Source organism: Carcharodon carcharias, chromosome 16 (genome assembly GCF_017639515.1).
Source record: "Carcharodon carcharias isolate sCarCar2 chromosome 16, sCarCar2.pri, whole genome shotgun sequence".
In the NCBI taxonomy this organism is placed as follows: Eukaryota; Metazoa; Chordata; class Chondrichthyes; order Lamniformes; family Lamnidae; genus Carcharodon; species Carcharodon carcharias.
The window spans coordinates 63,227,245-63,242,834 of record NC_054482.1 but is presented as its reverse complement, the minus strand read 5'-3'; the positions used below and the strand labels follow the sequence as shown (position 1 = coordinate 63,242,834).

At 42.1% G+C, this 15,590-nt stretch overlaps 1 protein-coding gene across 1 annotated transcript in view; it reads left to right on the top strand.

Moving 5' to 3' along the window:
- The window catches only part of scp2a (sterol carrier protein 2a), a 99,510-nt gene extending 84,540 nt beyond the window's left edge, over nt 1-14,970 (top strand). Inside the window, exons 14-16 of the mRNA XM_041208596.1 lie at nt 2,112-2,241; nt 9,466-9,545; nt 14,361-14,970. Of these exons, the coding sequence (XP_041064530.1) occupies nt 2,112-2,241; nt 9,466-9,545; nt 14,361-14,456 (306 nt within the window). The 3' untranslated portion in view covers nt 14,457-14,970. The remainder of the gene's footprint in view (nt 1-2,111; nt 2,242-9,465; nt 9,546-14,360) is intronic.
- The last annotated feature ends 620 nt before the right edge of the window (nt 14,971-15,590 follow it).

The window sequence follows — 15,590 nt, the reverse complement described above, 5'->3', positions numbered from 1 at the left end:
GGGCAGCAGATGCATGGGAACACCACCACCTGGACGTTCCCTTCCAAGTCACTCACCATCCTGACTTGGAAATATATTGCCGTTCCATCACTGTCGCTGGGTCAAAATCCTGGAACTCCCTTCCTAACAGCACTGTGGGTGTACCTCCACCACATGGACTGCAGTGGTTCAGGAAGGCAGCTCACCACCACCTCCTGAAGGGTAAATAGGGATAGGTAATAAATGCTGGCCTAGCCAGCGAAGCCCACATCCCGTGAATAAAAAAAAAATTCTCATGAACTTGCATCACTGCCAGGAGTTTACTTTGTTGCTTTCAATGGTAATGCATATCTGGGTGCTGTCTCTCCCATTCACCCACCAGATTACTGGCCACTCTTTTTTTTAAATAGGCAAGTAATTACCTCCTCTGTAAATTTTTGGCTTAATATCTTCTTGCCATTGCCAATTTCCATGATGTGCATATATATTATGTGCATCCATTTCACAGTAATATTGATAGCTTACCCTTGTGTTCTTTTAAATCATGTAACTTATTTCTTGCTTTTGTCCAGGTCATTCATTGACTCTGCATACACTACTTTTATTTTCTCCTACAAGTCTCATTTTCAGCATATTGGGATTCTATTCCCTTTAAGAATTGCTACTTTCTGCTGTAGAGTCAACCAGTAGGAGGTTATACAAATGAACACATTTGTGCTAGTGGCTTTGTGCTTGATCACTTCATCCTGATCTAGTTTTTTTTTGTTGAGGTATTATTAGGTATTGCAACCATGCACTGCACTGCTTGTCTGGATTTTCTGACATTTTGACCAGCTAATTGAGTCATTAGCTGTTTGAAAACTGTTGAGTGATCATTATGAAAAATATAGTTTTTAATTACCACCAATAAAATGAATTTTTCAGAAATCATGACCAGCATTTTTTTGTGCCTTATGCTTATGTTAGAGCATCAAATGGCATCAGGCCTCTAGAGTCGGCAGGGACGTGTTCCGGAAAATTCGTTGCCCATTTTCAAAATATTCATTATCACTATTTGTTAGCTCAGCCACACAGGCATCTCACCAATTTATTGGAAAGCATAGAAACTTAGCCCTTGCTATGCCTTTCACAATATTTGTTGCCTCTGAATCATTTAAATATAATTTCTACTATTCATATTGACCCAAGTCCATAGATTATTATGTTGTATATTGGATTACTGTACTATCTTCTGCCATGAGTTTACCTTTACATGCTGGCATTATTAAACTTGTGTCTCTGTTTCATTTTGCAATCTGAATACTTACCCACGCTGTTAGTTTTTAAATTTGAACTCAAGGTTTTGTAAATTTGCTACACAACGTTTATGTTAGGAAACCATATACCAAGATGACTCCTGAATGGGACTATAAATTCATATTTATTGCTAGTTTTAAGCCAGATGTTAAATAGCCTGCCGCAATTCTGGTCCTTTCATCCTTTTAGAGCAAGCAGCCTAATATCTGTAAGGTGCTAGTTATGGACCAGCATAAACTGAGCCACTATGTCTCTCAAGCACCTCATGGTGGGAATCTTTGTAGTTAAGTAGTCAAACAGTGCTTCGATTTTTGACATTTACCACATTGTAATGATTTACAATTCTTCTTTGATCTAAGCCTGAATGTGGTAAACATTTGTTATAATTTATGAGATTGCTACAGATCGAAAATCCCCCCCTCATTACATTTCGCTACTGCTTGGCAGGCCTATGAAAAACTCTTCACAAATGGTACTGTTTTGTAATTTCATGTCTGCTTGAAAAGTTGTTGACAACCTTGGTATTGAATTCTAAACCATTGTGCAGTCCTTCATTAAAGCTATGCTGAGCACTAGTTTGTGGTTTGTTTACTGTAGTTGGTTGTTTCTTCTCTAATGGAAATAGAGAATGCAGAGGATGAAGGCTAAAGTTGAAGGAAGTGTCAGCTATTAGATAATGAGCTTTTATTTTTAATCCTCAATAGGAGTACAAGAGTCATGGCAAATATGCGTATTCTACTTGACTTTTAGACTGATTTGATGCATTATCACTTAGAATTATCTAAGATGAAATTAATATCAAGGGTTTTATTTTCCTGTGCTCTTTTATTCCCCAGGAAGGAGAGCTCTTTGTGAAGAAGATTGGAGGAGTGTTTGCCTTTAAAGTCAAAGATGGCCCTGGTGGAAAAGAAGGATTATGGGTAGTGGATGTCAAGAATGGCAAAGGATCAGTAGATTTCAATTCTGGTACCATGAATTTTCTTCTGTGACAAATAAGCTTTTTTTTTCCTTTCAGCTTTAATAATATAAAAGGAAGCATCTGCATGCTGTTGCCTAGTAGCAACCTTTATTTCTGTCATTTATGACTTATTACTGGTTGTTGGAGGCTTGGGAGCATTATATATAACACTCCCATATGTTACAACATTATAACATTCCATGATTGCATTCCCATGAATGCTGATGCTGTCCATAGCAGAAATGTTCCTATTAATATAATTGAAGCAGAACTTAATACCATAAGAGCTTTCCTCAAATTATTTGCTCTTAAGTTCCTATTCCTATGCTAGCAGCACTGAAATTTTGAGCTTCTGGGAAATAGAATGTTATAAGAAAAGCAGATGGGATAACTGGAGATTTCAGTAAAAGCAGACATATAATGACCCAAGAATTCCTGTGAACAGTTAACAAACATTGCAGGCAGATAGAACATGTACACAAATTGTGGCTGTTTCAGCTAAATAAAATAAGTGACAGCCATTCATTGACTCATTCCTCAGGTCAGTGCCTCAACCAATCAGGGTCAGGCTGCCTGGTTTAAATTTCAAACACTGCTTAGCAGTTAACAGTCAGTCACCATCAATTGGTTCATTTTCCATGGCAATGCCTCTACCAATCAGAGTCCATTTGCCAACTAATCAGCCTCTCAATAAATTGTTGTTTTCCCCTTATATTGGTATTCTTGCAAAGTGCCTTGATGAGTGCAAGACGAAAAGCTTTGACATGTTTCTTTTTTCAGCAATACTCAAGTTCCGTACTACCAAACCACTATTTGTATTGCACTTCGTTAGAGTTGCCATCCATTTCTCAATCCAAAGCAAAAAGGAGGCTTTTAATTGGAGATGGAGCATTTAAAAAAAAACCCTGTGAAATGGATCATGCGAAATATATCTCCTCTTAGATTTTCGAAATGAGACCACACAAAATAAGTTTGCTTTTACTTAAGCACAGTGTTTTATTTTGAAGGCAGCAGTTAAAAAACAGTGATTTGAGTTATCCGGTGAGAGGGGCAGCTGTGAGAAACTAAAGCTATGTGGTATAGTTTGAGATACTGGAACTATTTCTAGGGAGTAAAAATTGTTAAAACTATATTAAATAGAGATTTATGTAGGATTTGATAAGATGAATAGGGAAATAGGGAAACCGTTGACTCTAGTTGGGAAATTGCTGTCCAGGAGTCATCAATTTTCAATTGTTAGTATAAGAGTGAAAAGTTAGAAGTTTCTTCATACAGAAAATTTCCACAGCACGAAAAGTTTTGCAACAATGAGTAATTGAGGCAGAAACATTGATTATTTTAATGAAAGTGTAGATAATTGAGGAAAATATAGGGAGAGAACAGGGCAATGGAATTAGTTCTTGATTGCTCTTACAAAGTACCAACACAGACACTGTGAGCTAAGTAGCTCCCTTCTGTATTTGTAAGCTTTTATAGTTCTATGGTCTGGTTCAAGAATGACTGGGTAGGCACGCTGCACTTCATCATAATGGGCACAGTCACACTAGAGAAGCCCTTTTTGTAAGACTAATTGGTACAAATCCGGATATGCTTAGGAAAATAAAGAAGGAAGAAGAAATGAGTGTAGAAAAAACTTGTACTCGTAAGGTACCTTTCATGTTTCACAGCCAATGAATTCCATTTTTATTGTAACCAGGGTGACCAACCTTATGAAATAAAAAAGGGACACTTAAACCCTGGAAGAGGATAAATTGAGCGGGGCATGGGGTGGTGCTGTTGATCATGAGAGCTGGGGTAGGGTGGTGGAGGTGGCAGAGTGGTTTTAAAGCAACCTAAACTTCCAACTTATCTTGTGGAGTGGCAACATTATTATCTCTCTGCTGGCTGACTTATAGACTTGAAGCCCTGTTCAAATCACTTAGCTGAAATTCCCAGGCTGGGTCTCTTACAGGGCTGTCCTGGAAATATGGGAGGGATGAGGGACAAACAGTCAAAATAATGGGCAATCACTTAAAATACAGGACAATTAACACCTTGATGTGGCCAAAGTTGTAATGAAAGAGAAATGCAACAGGGATTTTGCATACAGCAAGATCCCACAGCAACAATGAGTTAAATGCCCTGATTCCACTTGAATTGTATTAGTGTTGTTGATTAAGGAATAAATCTTTGGCCAGGACACCAAAAGGCACCCAAAGGGCACTTGAGGGTTGAAGTCTCCTTGCCTTTCGGGGCCATGTCTTCTTTGCTGCACTCCTGGGCAGGAAGCTCTGAGCGCGGCTGTACTTGAAATGTGGTGCCTGGCGTGATGAAGTTGCTCTTCTTCAAAATGTGCTAGGGATCTTCTGTGCCACCTGAAAGGGCAGATAGGACCTCTGTTTAACACCTCATGCAAAAAAATGGGTCTGCCATCAGTGCAGCATTTAGTACTGCACTTGAGTGTCAGTCTAGAAAATGTACTCCAGTTCTGGAACGGGGCTTGCACTATTGACATTTTTGCCACTGACGAAGCTAAGGCTGACACTAAGCCTTTGCTTTGAACTGCTTAGTAGAGTTGAAGAGTTTAAATTCATTAAGTTTTATAAAAAGGCAACTAATGAATTTAATATCCTATTAACAAATATTAAAATTCTGGAAAGAGGTTACCATATTTTATAAAGCTTCTTCACTATAACGTGCTTTTTGTACTGCTCCCAAGGCATCCAAAACTGGAGGTTTAGTCTGTCCCTAAAAGTTACTGTTCTTGTTCAACACTTGAATATAGATGAACATCTCACTCACAGGTGCAGTGTCAGTGGCTGAATGCCCAAAACTCTGCTGTTTTGAGTCTGATGATTTGAAAGAGAGATAAAGAGACCAAAACTGGGCTAGAGGGAGGATAAGATGGGGCAAGCTCTCATTCACCCGCCACGCGGTCACCTCGCCTCTTCATCACGCCAGGCACCACATTTCAAGTACAGCTGTGCTCAGCGCTTCCTGCCCAGGAGTGCAGCAAAGAAGACATGGCCCCAAAAGGCAAGGAGACTTCGACCCTCATGTGTCCTTTGGGTGCCTTTTGGATGTCATGGAGGCCCGCTATGATGTGCTTTACCCCTGCTCTAGCCACAGGAGGGGCAGCTACATTACCACTCTGGCTTGGTAGGCAATGGCAGTGGTCATCAGTGGCAATGCTGCACAGAAGAGGTTGGCCATCCAATGCAGACTGAGTATGATAACCATCTTATCACTCTAAACTCACACACTCAAGCCCATCACACATTTGTTGGCATTTCACTCACAGTCAGCTCGAATGAAATCGCCACCCATTCTCACATGCATACCTTCATATATCCATCTGGCCTCACCTCCTCTGGATAATGCCTCCTCAGCCCTCACCACCTTGAGGCCACTTGCACAGATCAACATGTGCCCCCACACACAACCTTGGATACCCCCCCTTCCCCAGTACAGCTCTCTTCCCTTGTCTGAGGCCACTTCTCCCCTTTCCCCAAACAAGACCTTGCCCTGCAGCTGTTGAAAAGCCATCCACATTTTTTAAGTTCATTCACGGGATGTGGGCTTTGCTGGCTGGGCCAGCATTCATTGCCCATCCCTAGTTGCCCTTGAGAAGGTGGTGGTGAGCTGCCTTCTTGAACTGCTGCAGTTCATGTGGTGCAGGCACACCCACAGTGCTGTTAGGGAGGGAGTTCCAGGATTTTGACCCAGCGACAGTGAAAGAACAGTGATTTTTCCAATTCAGGATGGTGAGTGACTTGGAGAGGAACTTCCAGGTGGTGATGTTCCCATCTATCTGCTGCCCTTGTCCTTCTAGGTGGTAGTGGTCGTGGGTTTGGAAGTTGCTGTCGAAGGAGCCTTGGTGAATTTCTGCAGCCCATCAAGTAGATGGTACACACTGCTGCTACTGTGCATCGGTGGTAGAGGGAGTGAATGTTTCTGGATGTGGTGCCACGTAAGCAGGCTGCTTTGTCCTGGACAGTGTCAAGCTTCTTGAGTGTTGTGGGAGCTGCACTCATCCAGGCAATTGGGGAGTATTCCATCAGATTCCTGACTTGTGCCTTGTAGATTGTGGACAGGCTTTGGGGAGTCAGGAGGTGAGTTATTCATTGCACGATCCTAGCCTCTGACCTACTCTTGTAGCCACAGTGTTTATATGGCTAGTTCAGTTTAGTTTCTGGTCAATTGTAATCCCCAGGATGTTGATAGTGGGGGATTCAATGATGGTAATGCCATTGAACATCAGGGGGTGATGGTTGGATTGTCTCTTGTTGGAGATGTCATTGTCTGACACTTGTGTGGTGCGAACGTTACTTGCCTCTTGTCAGCCCAAGCCTGGATATTGTCCAGGTCTTGCTGCATTTGGACGTGGACTGCTTCAGTATGTGAGGAGTCGCGAATGGTGCTGAACATTGGGTGATCATCAACAAACATCCCCACTTCTGGAAGCAGCTGAAGATGGTTGGGCTGAGGACACTACCCTGAGGAACTCCTGCGGTGATGTCCTGGAGCTGAGATGACTGACCTCCAACAACCACAACCATCTTCCTTTGTGCTAGGTATGACTCCAACCAGCAGAGAGTTTTCCCCCTTATTCCCATTTACTCCAGTTTTGCTAGGGCTTCTTGATGCCACACTCGGTCAAATGCTGCCTTGACTGTCAAAGGCAGTTACTCTCACCTCACCTCTGGAGTTGAGCTCTTTTGTCCATAGTTTGAACTAAGGCTGTAATGAAGTCAGGAGCTGAGTGGCCCTGGCAGAACCCAAACTGGGTGTCAGGGAGCAGGTTATTGCTAAGCAAGTGCCGCTTGACAGCACTGTTGATGACCCCTTCCATTACTGTTGATGGAGAGTAGACTGATGGGGGGGGTGTAATTGGATGGTTAGATTTGTCCTGCTTTTTATGTACAGGACATATCTGGGCAATTTTCCACATGGCCAGGTAGATGCCCGTGTTGTAGCTGTACTGGAACTAAGGGCGTGGCAAGTTCTGGAGCAGAAGTCTTCAGGTCTATTGCCGGAATATTGTCAGGGCCCATAGCCTTTTCAGCATCCAGTGCCTTCGGCCGCTTCTTGATATCACTTGGCGTGAATCGAATCGGCTGAAGACTGGCATCTGTGAAGCTGGGGACCTCCAGAGGAGGCCAAGATGGATCATCCACTCGGCACTTCTGGCTGAAGACTGTAGCAAATGCTTTGTCTTTTGCACTGATGTGCTGGGCTCTTCCATCATTGAGGATGGGGATATTTGTGGAGCCTCCTCCTCCAGTGGGTTGTTTAATTGTCCTCACCATTCACAACTGGATGTGGCAGGACTGCAGAGCTTAGATCTGACCTTTTGGTTGTGATATTGCTTAGCTCTGTCTATCACTTGATGCTTATGCTGTCCTGTGTTAAAGCTTCACCAGGTTGACACCTCATTTTCATTTTTAGGTATGCCTGGTGCTGCTGCTGGCATGCCTTCTTGCACTCTTCATTGAACCGGGGTTGATCCCCTGGCTTGATGGTAATGGTAGAACGGGGGGATATGCCGGGCCATGAGGCAACAGATTGTGTTCACATACAATTCTGCTGCTGCTGATGGCCCACAGCGCCCCAGTCTCAAGATCTGTTTGAAATCTATCCGATTTAGCAGTGGTAGTGCCACACAACATGTTGGAGGCATGTGAAGACTTGTCTCCACAAAGACTGTGCAGTGGTCACTCCTATTGTTACTGCCATGGACAGATGCATCTCTGGCAGTCAGGATGGTGCTGTCAAGTATGTTTTTCCCTTTTGTTGGTTTCCTCACCACTTGCCGCAGATCTAGCAGCTATGTTATTTAGGATTCGGCCAGCCACTCTTGTTGATGGACATTGAAGTTCTCCCAAAGTACAATCTGCACCCTTTGTCACCCTCAGTGCTTCCTTCAAGTGGTGTTCAACATGAAGGAGTACTGATTCATCAGCTGAGGGAGGGCGGTACTTGGTAATCAGCAGGAGGTTTCCTTGCCCATGTTTGACCTGATGGGGTCCGGAGTCAATGTTGAGGATGCCCAGGGCAACTCCCTACCACTGTGTTGCCACCTCTGCTGGGTCTGTCGGTGGGATAGAACATAGCCAGGGATGGTAATGGTGCTGTCTGGGACATTATCTGTAAGATCTTATTCCGTGAGGGTGATTATGTCAGGCTGTTGCTAGAATAGTTTGTGAGACAGCATTCCCAATTTTGGCATTAGCCCACAGATTTTAGTAAGGAGGACTTTGCAGGGTCAACAGGGCAGAAATTGCTGTTGTTGATTCCACTGCCTAGGTCAATGCCAGGTAGTCTGGTTTCATTCCTTTTTTGTGACTTTGTAGAGGTTTGATACAACTGAGTGCTAGGGTTAGTGATTTCAGTGGACCTTTGAGAGTCTACTGTGGAGTCTAGAGTCACACGTAGGCCAGACCAGGTAATTCCCTGAAGGGCATTGAACCAGATGGTTGTTTTTACAACAATGATTTAATGGTCATCATTAGACTTTTAATTCCAGATTTTTATTGAATTCAGATTCCACCACCTGCTGTGACGAGATTCGAACCCAGGTCCCCTGGGTCTGGATTACCAGTCCAGCGACAATATCACTACACCATCGCCTAACTGGGAGGCAGAAACCTACCCATGAGCCCCCCTAAAAGTGATGGGGTGCTGTCTGTGAAGCCTGGCGCCAATGAATGTCAGTGCTGACCCAAAGCAAGGTAGTCAAACAAATTTTGAAGTCCCGAGAGAATGGATGGGGGACTGGAGTTAATGAGTCCCAACAGCTGGCCTAATGATGATATGTTGATGTGTTACCATGAGGTTCCCAATGTCCGATAGCGGGGAACACAGCCCGCCATTGGCGGGCAAAGCGGACAATCACAAACTGGTTTGACGACATTGTGAAACCGATTTTTGGTCTTCTTGTCACATTGTCCAGTCATGCCACCGAACATGTCCAACGCTGGCGGGCATGGGAAATCCGGCGTGATTGAAAAATTGTTGCATTGTTTTAGGGTTGCTCTTTGGAAAAGAAAAACCATTGGAGTATAGTAGAAGGAATTTTATTGTGGATCTGCAGCTACTGGGTGTTCGTGTGTAGCTATTACCATCAATAATTATGACAGTTCAGGGGAGGTGCTTCCCCTTAATGTATAGTGAATGGGCTCAACCATTCCTTAATGTTGTAAATGGATTTCCTTTCAAGAAAATGTAACTCTTTTTTTTCTGTCTGCATTCAGAGAAGAAAGCTGACTGCACCATAACCATGTCAGATGACGATTTGTTGGCTTTGATGACTGGCAAGATGAATCCCCAGACTGTGAGTAGTCTCCATATAAAAATCTAACGTTGAATAGAAAGCTGGATATATTAAATCGACTGCTTACTTTTCAAATTGCAGACTGTTTGGCCAGAAGCCTCTTTCTTACATTCCAGAATGTTGCTTTTTAACACCTGTTGTAGCAAAATGAATAATGGAAACAAAATGCAGACATGGCATCAAACTCCCCAAACATACATGATACACTTTGTTGGCAAAATACATTCCATTAAGTTTACTTTTTATTGCTGTGGTTCACTTGCAAACTCACAAAGCTCACTTGAAGGGACTGGAAACACACCTTAGAGTGTTTACTTTTCTGAAATTGATAAATCTTGGCAAAGAGCCCCTCCTGTCTCAAATGAAGGAAAATGGGGAAAATAACACATCCGTTCGCAACCCAAAGAAAGCACCTTGTGTTGCCCAATCCTCATCAAAATGTATTTGCCATCTGTTCCCTGCCAAGGAATGACTCAGCCCTTCCATTGCAGCATACTGAGACCTCTTTGAATATTTATTTACATGTGAACTGAAATGTACCAAGGCTTAAGGAAATATATAACAATATCAATAAAAGTTTAAAGGAGAAAATTTGGACCTTTTGTAATGCAGTATGAATACATGTGGATATATGACGTATTTATCATTTTTCCTATCTTCATTGATTAGTCATTTAAAGGTATATGTCTTTTTATGATGTGCATTTATTGCCCATTGCTGAGGGCATTAAGAATCAACCATGTACTGTGGAAATTTATATGTCATCTTTCTCCAGCTAGCCAACTTACCCAATTTATTGAATTCAGTTTCAAAACTTCCCATGGCAGTATTTGAATTCATAATCTCTAGTAGCCTAGTACCATAATAATTTGGCTAATGAGCCCATGATCACCCTGAGCCAATGTTGAGTGCTCAGAATGTCAGATACATCTCCTCTAGCTGCTGTACTACTTCCCAATTAGCAGCATGAGAAAAGTAAGTTGGAAATTAGACTTGACGGAGACTTGGAGAAAATGAGGGAAACCACTGGGGACACAGTGGGAACAAACAAATGTTGCAAAATAAGCATTTTGAGGAACATAGGAACTGAGGTAGAATTCTCACTTCTTGAGTCAAGTAATTGTGGTTTCCAGCTCCAGAATTTGAGATGTAATTTGGATTTATACTTCAATATTGATGGAGAGCTACATTATTAGCTGTGTTTTGGATGAGATATTAAACCAATGCCCTATATGTTAAAGTGGATGTAACATTTTCCAGGGCACTATTTGGGTGAAAGCAGGAAGTTTTTCCCGTGTCCTGGTCAATGTTCTTTCCTCAGCCAGTATCACCACAACAAATGACTAATTTTCTGTTTTATTGTTTATACCATGTGCAAACTGACTGTCATGTAAAACTATGTAACAATAGTCATTACACTTCAAGGTGCTGTATACATGCAAGCCTTTCTTAAAATTATAGTAGCAGTTGCAGGCAAATCAAACACTGAGAAAATCTTTAACAGCCTCCAGTTTCATGATCCTAACTGTCTCCTTTCACCATGGATGTCCAATCCCTCAGTGCTTACATCCCCAACATAGATGGTCTGAGACCTCTCCTCTTCTTCTTTGAATGGAGACCCAACCAATCTCCATCCACCACCCTCTTCTGCTGGCTGAACTTGTTTTGACATTGAACATATTCTCCTGCAACACTCCACTGCAACTCACCAAGCCTCCTTCGACAGCACCTTCCAAACCTGTGACATCTACCACCTAGAAGGACAAGGATAGTGCATACATGGGAATACCACCACACACAAGTTCCCCTCCAAGCCACACACCATTCTTATTTGGAATATAGCTGTTCCATCAATATCACTGGGTCAAAAACCTAGAACTCCCTTCCTAACGGTACGGTGAATGTATCTATAACCAGATGGTCTGCAGCAGCTCAATGAGGTAGCTCACCACCATCTTCTCAAGGGCAATTAGGGATGGGCAACAAATGCTGGCCCTGCCAGCAATCCTCATATTCCATGATTTTTTTTTTTAATCCACCCACTTCTTCCAAATAAAAGGTATTGCTATGAATATCTGCATGGGCCCTAACTATAACTGTCTTTTTGTAAGAGATGTGGAACATTCTTTATTCCAGTCCTACTCAAGGCCCCTTCCTCACCTCTTTTTTGTGGCACATTGAAGATTATATCAGTGCTGTTTCCTGCTCTCGCCCTGACCTGGAAAAGTTCATCAACTTTGCTTCCAATTTCTCTCACCTTCACTCTCGCATGGTTCGTTTTGAACTTTTCACTCCCTTGACTTCTCTGACTCGCATTTCTGGCGATTGACCATCAACTTCTTCACACCCTTCTTCCTATAAAGACTCTATTTCATTCCCCCAATTTCTTTTTCTCCATTGCATCCATTTGGATGACACAACCTTCCATACTAGCACTTCCTTTTTCCTCAACCGAGGATTCCCCCCCCCCCCGCAAACCCCCACCATGGTTGACAGGGCCCACAATAGGATTCCCCTCATCCCACCTTCCGCCCCACCAGCCTCTGTATTCAAAGGATCATCCTCTACCATTTCCGCCACCTCCAGCGTAATCCCACTGCCAAAACACATTTTTCCCTCCTCTCTCCTTTGAGCATTGTAAAAGGACAGTTCCCTCCACAATACCCTAGTCCAATCCTCAGTCATCCCCAGCTCTCCCTCCTTTTCACATGGCACTTTTTCACACAACGATAGGAGATGCAAATCCTGCCTTTTTACCTTCTCACCATCCAAAGCCCCAAATACTCCTTCCAAGTGAAATAGCAATTTACTTGTGCTTTTTCAGTTCAGTATACGGTATTCACTGCTCATTATGTAGTTTCTTCTTCACTGGAGAGACTAAAGGCAGATAGGTTGGCTGCTTTGCCGAGCACCTCCATTCATTCCGTAAGTGTGTCCCTGAGCTTCCGGTTGCTTGTCACTTCAATTCTCCATCTTCCTCCCACTATGACCATTCTGTCCTTGGTGCCTCAAGTGTTCCAGTGTTCCTGATCGAGATGTACAAGATTATGAGGGGCATGGATAGGGAGCAGCTGTTCCGATTAGTTGAAGGGTCAGTCACGAGGGGACACAAGTTCAAGGTGAGGGGCAGAGGCTTAGGGGGGATGTGAGGAAAACATTTTTACCCAGAGGGTGGTGATGGTCTGGAATGCGCTGCCTGGGAGGATGGTGGAGGCGGGTTGCCTCACATCCTTTTAAAAAGTACCTGGATGAGCATTTGGCACATCATAACATTCAAGGCTATGGGCCAAGTGCTGGTAAATGGGATTAGGTAGGTAGGTCAGGTGTTACTCACGTGTTGGTGCAGAGTCGATGGGCCAAATGGTTTCTTCTGCGCTGTATGATTCTGTGATAAAGAGATAGCTGAAAAAGAGGAAGCAGCAGATACCATCTCAGGAAGTGATGTCAGGCTAAGGGCGATGCCTCAGGGATTCTTCACTAGAATCTCTACAAATTTTTATTTAGATAAATGGCTTGAACTGAGCAATGCAAATTAGTCAAGATACAGATAATATTAAATGGGGGAATGCATTGAGGTGGGGATGTTGACATTCTGATTTATTATTAGCTAAGAAACTACAGAAAGAACCAGACAGGAGAAAGGTAAAGGAAACAATTTAAAAGCAACTTTCATGTCCTGGAAGCATTCCAAAAACCTTTCACAGCCAATAATTTACTTTTGAAGTGTAGTGTGTTGTTAAACATGCTAATATAGCAGGCACTTTGCACATAGCAAGGTCCCATGACACAAATAAGCACTGAATGGAAAACATAAGGGGCATATTTATTTAATAAATGGTATTCACCTCGTTAGTGGATAAGCTGAGAGAGATCTTGGTGGATCATGGACTCAGTGATTTGGAAATTATCCAGATTGAGAGTGTGTGTCTGCGATTGCCAACCAGCGTAGTTCTGGTCAGATCCCAGCTTGATCACTGCATTCAGCAGTGTTCACCAAGACCCAAGGCAAGCATCCAAGCCAGGCAAACAGAGAATGGCCTTGAAGATGATCCCCATTGCCAGAGGACTGAATAAATTTAGAAATTCTCTGGCTCTATAGCCTTGAAAGGAAGTGATTTTATATGGAATCTTAGTCCCAGCTTCAGAGGCACCTCTTCCGCACTAGTGCGATATAGTGATGCCATTACCAACCATTGTTGTCATCTATTAGTGAAATTTTTGAACCAATATGAAGCTCCGCATAAAAGGAAGCCATTTGTCCTATTGGGAGAGTACCACATTGCAGATATTGATTGCATTTCCCTGCTCTTTTTCCCATGCATTTTAATATTCTCCTTTGGTGTATCACCAGATTTTAATGATGGACAGCTTTGTGCTGCACCCATTCAGAACTAGCTTCATCTAGAACCTACATTTGCAGTCAGCAGTGATCACTGTGTCACTCTGCCCCCATATTGTAACTGTTTTGAATGAGCCCATTCTTAACAAAATAATACATAACAATGATTAGATAGTTTCTGGTTTCTGAGTTACGTATTACCACATTGATTAAGAATAAATTTAAGAAGAAGGCAGACTAGAGTTATCTCATTCAATGCAAACACAAGGAAGGTTAGGATGAGAAATGGAAATAACACTTGATGCATCAAGATATTAAAGCAATTATTGAGAATCACTTTGTATTCAATCACTCCCTAAATTGAGAGTCCATAGATTAGATGCTTTCTGTAAAAGTAGGAAGGTGTTTCATTGCAATGCATATGTATAACAATGTATAACAGTGGAGAATACTTTTTAAATTATCTTTCTGTTTAGGCCTTCTTTCAGGGGAAACTGAAAATTGCGGGTAATATGGGCATGGCCATGAAACTTCAGAACCTACAGCTTCAGCCTGGCAAAGCCAAACTGTGAAGATTCATCCCAAGTGATCTTTGTAACTATCTGGACAGAGCACCAGCCTCTGATCACATGACATGAGTGGCAGGTTGCCAGAGAGGAGGTTAGGAGCTGCTACCTTCATGTTTGAAACAATCTGGAATAATTTCCAATACTTTCTAATTACACTTGAAGTTTGTAACACTGGTATTTTGCTGAGCAGATTTGAGAAAAATGCAACTAGTTATATTCTAACTGATTCAGTCTATTTCGGGAAATGATGTAAATGTAACTTTGAATATATTTTGTAAAATGCTTTATTACTAGCTATATATCTGCATTGTATGAGTACAACCATTGAATAGGTTTTTGATGGATTCAGCTGCCTGACTTTAATTTACATTAAACAAACTTTTTAAATTTGCCTTACTAGCAGATTCTTTGAATTATCACCTTTGCAATTCCTTAATCAATAACTTCTCAGGATTTATATGCTAGATGTTGTAGCATCCTTAGTAAAAGAATGAAAATAAATCCTGTTTTATCTCTTTGTGATTGGCTGACTCATTTTATTTTTGGATTCACTTAGGTAATCCAGGTTTCATAATTGGCACTATTTGCCTTGTTCAAAATCACACCAGGATAGGAGTAGTTTGGGATGGCAACATGCCTTCAGTTCTGAAATTTATTTTGCTGCTGATGGAAATTTTAGGAACCAAAGTAATTGTAATAATGAATGCCTTCTGGGTGAAACAACATGGAAGCACCTGGGGGGAAGACAGCGTCTTTAAAAAATATATCTTTTTGTATATCTGGTTTATATACGTCAGAAATTTTTGGACAATTTGATGAAATTATCGGATCTAAGAACAGCTGAGTGACAACACAATGGGAACAGTTTAATATGGTTGCAGAAATGCATGTTCCAGCTAATGTTTATGTTGATACCTAAATCTGCCTGAGCATTAAAGCCAGTTTGTTCATTTCTAGAGCAGTTCTGTTCCTTACCCTGGATTACTGCTTCTTCCCCCTCCAATCACTCCACCACTGGAAATCAGTCATTTAGTGCTATGTTCCCCTACCGTGTTTCTCTACTTCATTAGGCCTTGGTGTCCTTTAAATCCACCCCTGACTTTGTCTTCACTCTAACCTCAGTTGACCCCCAGGTTA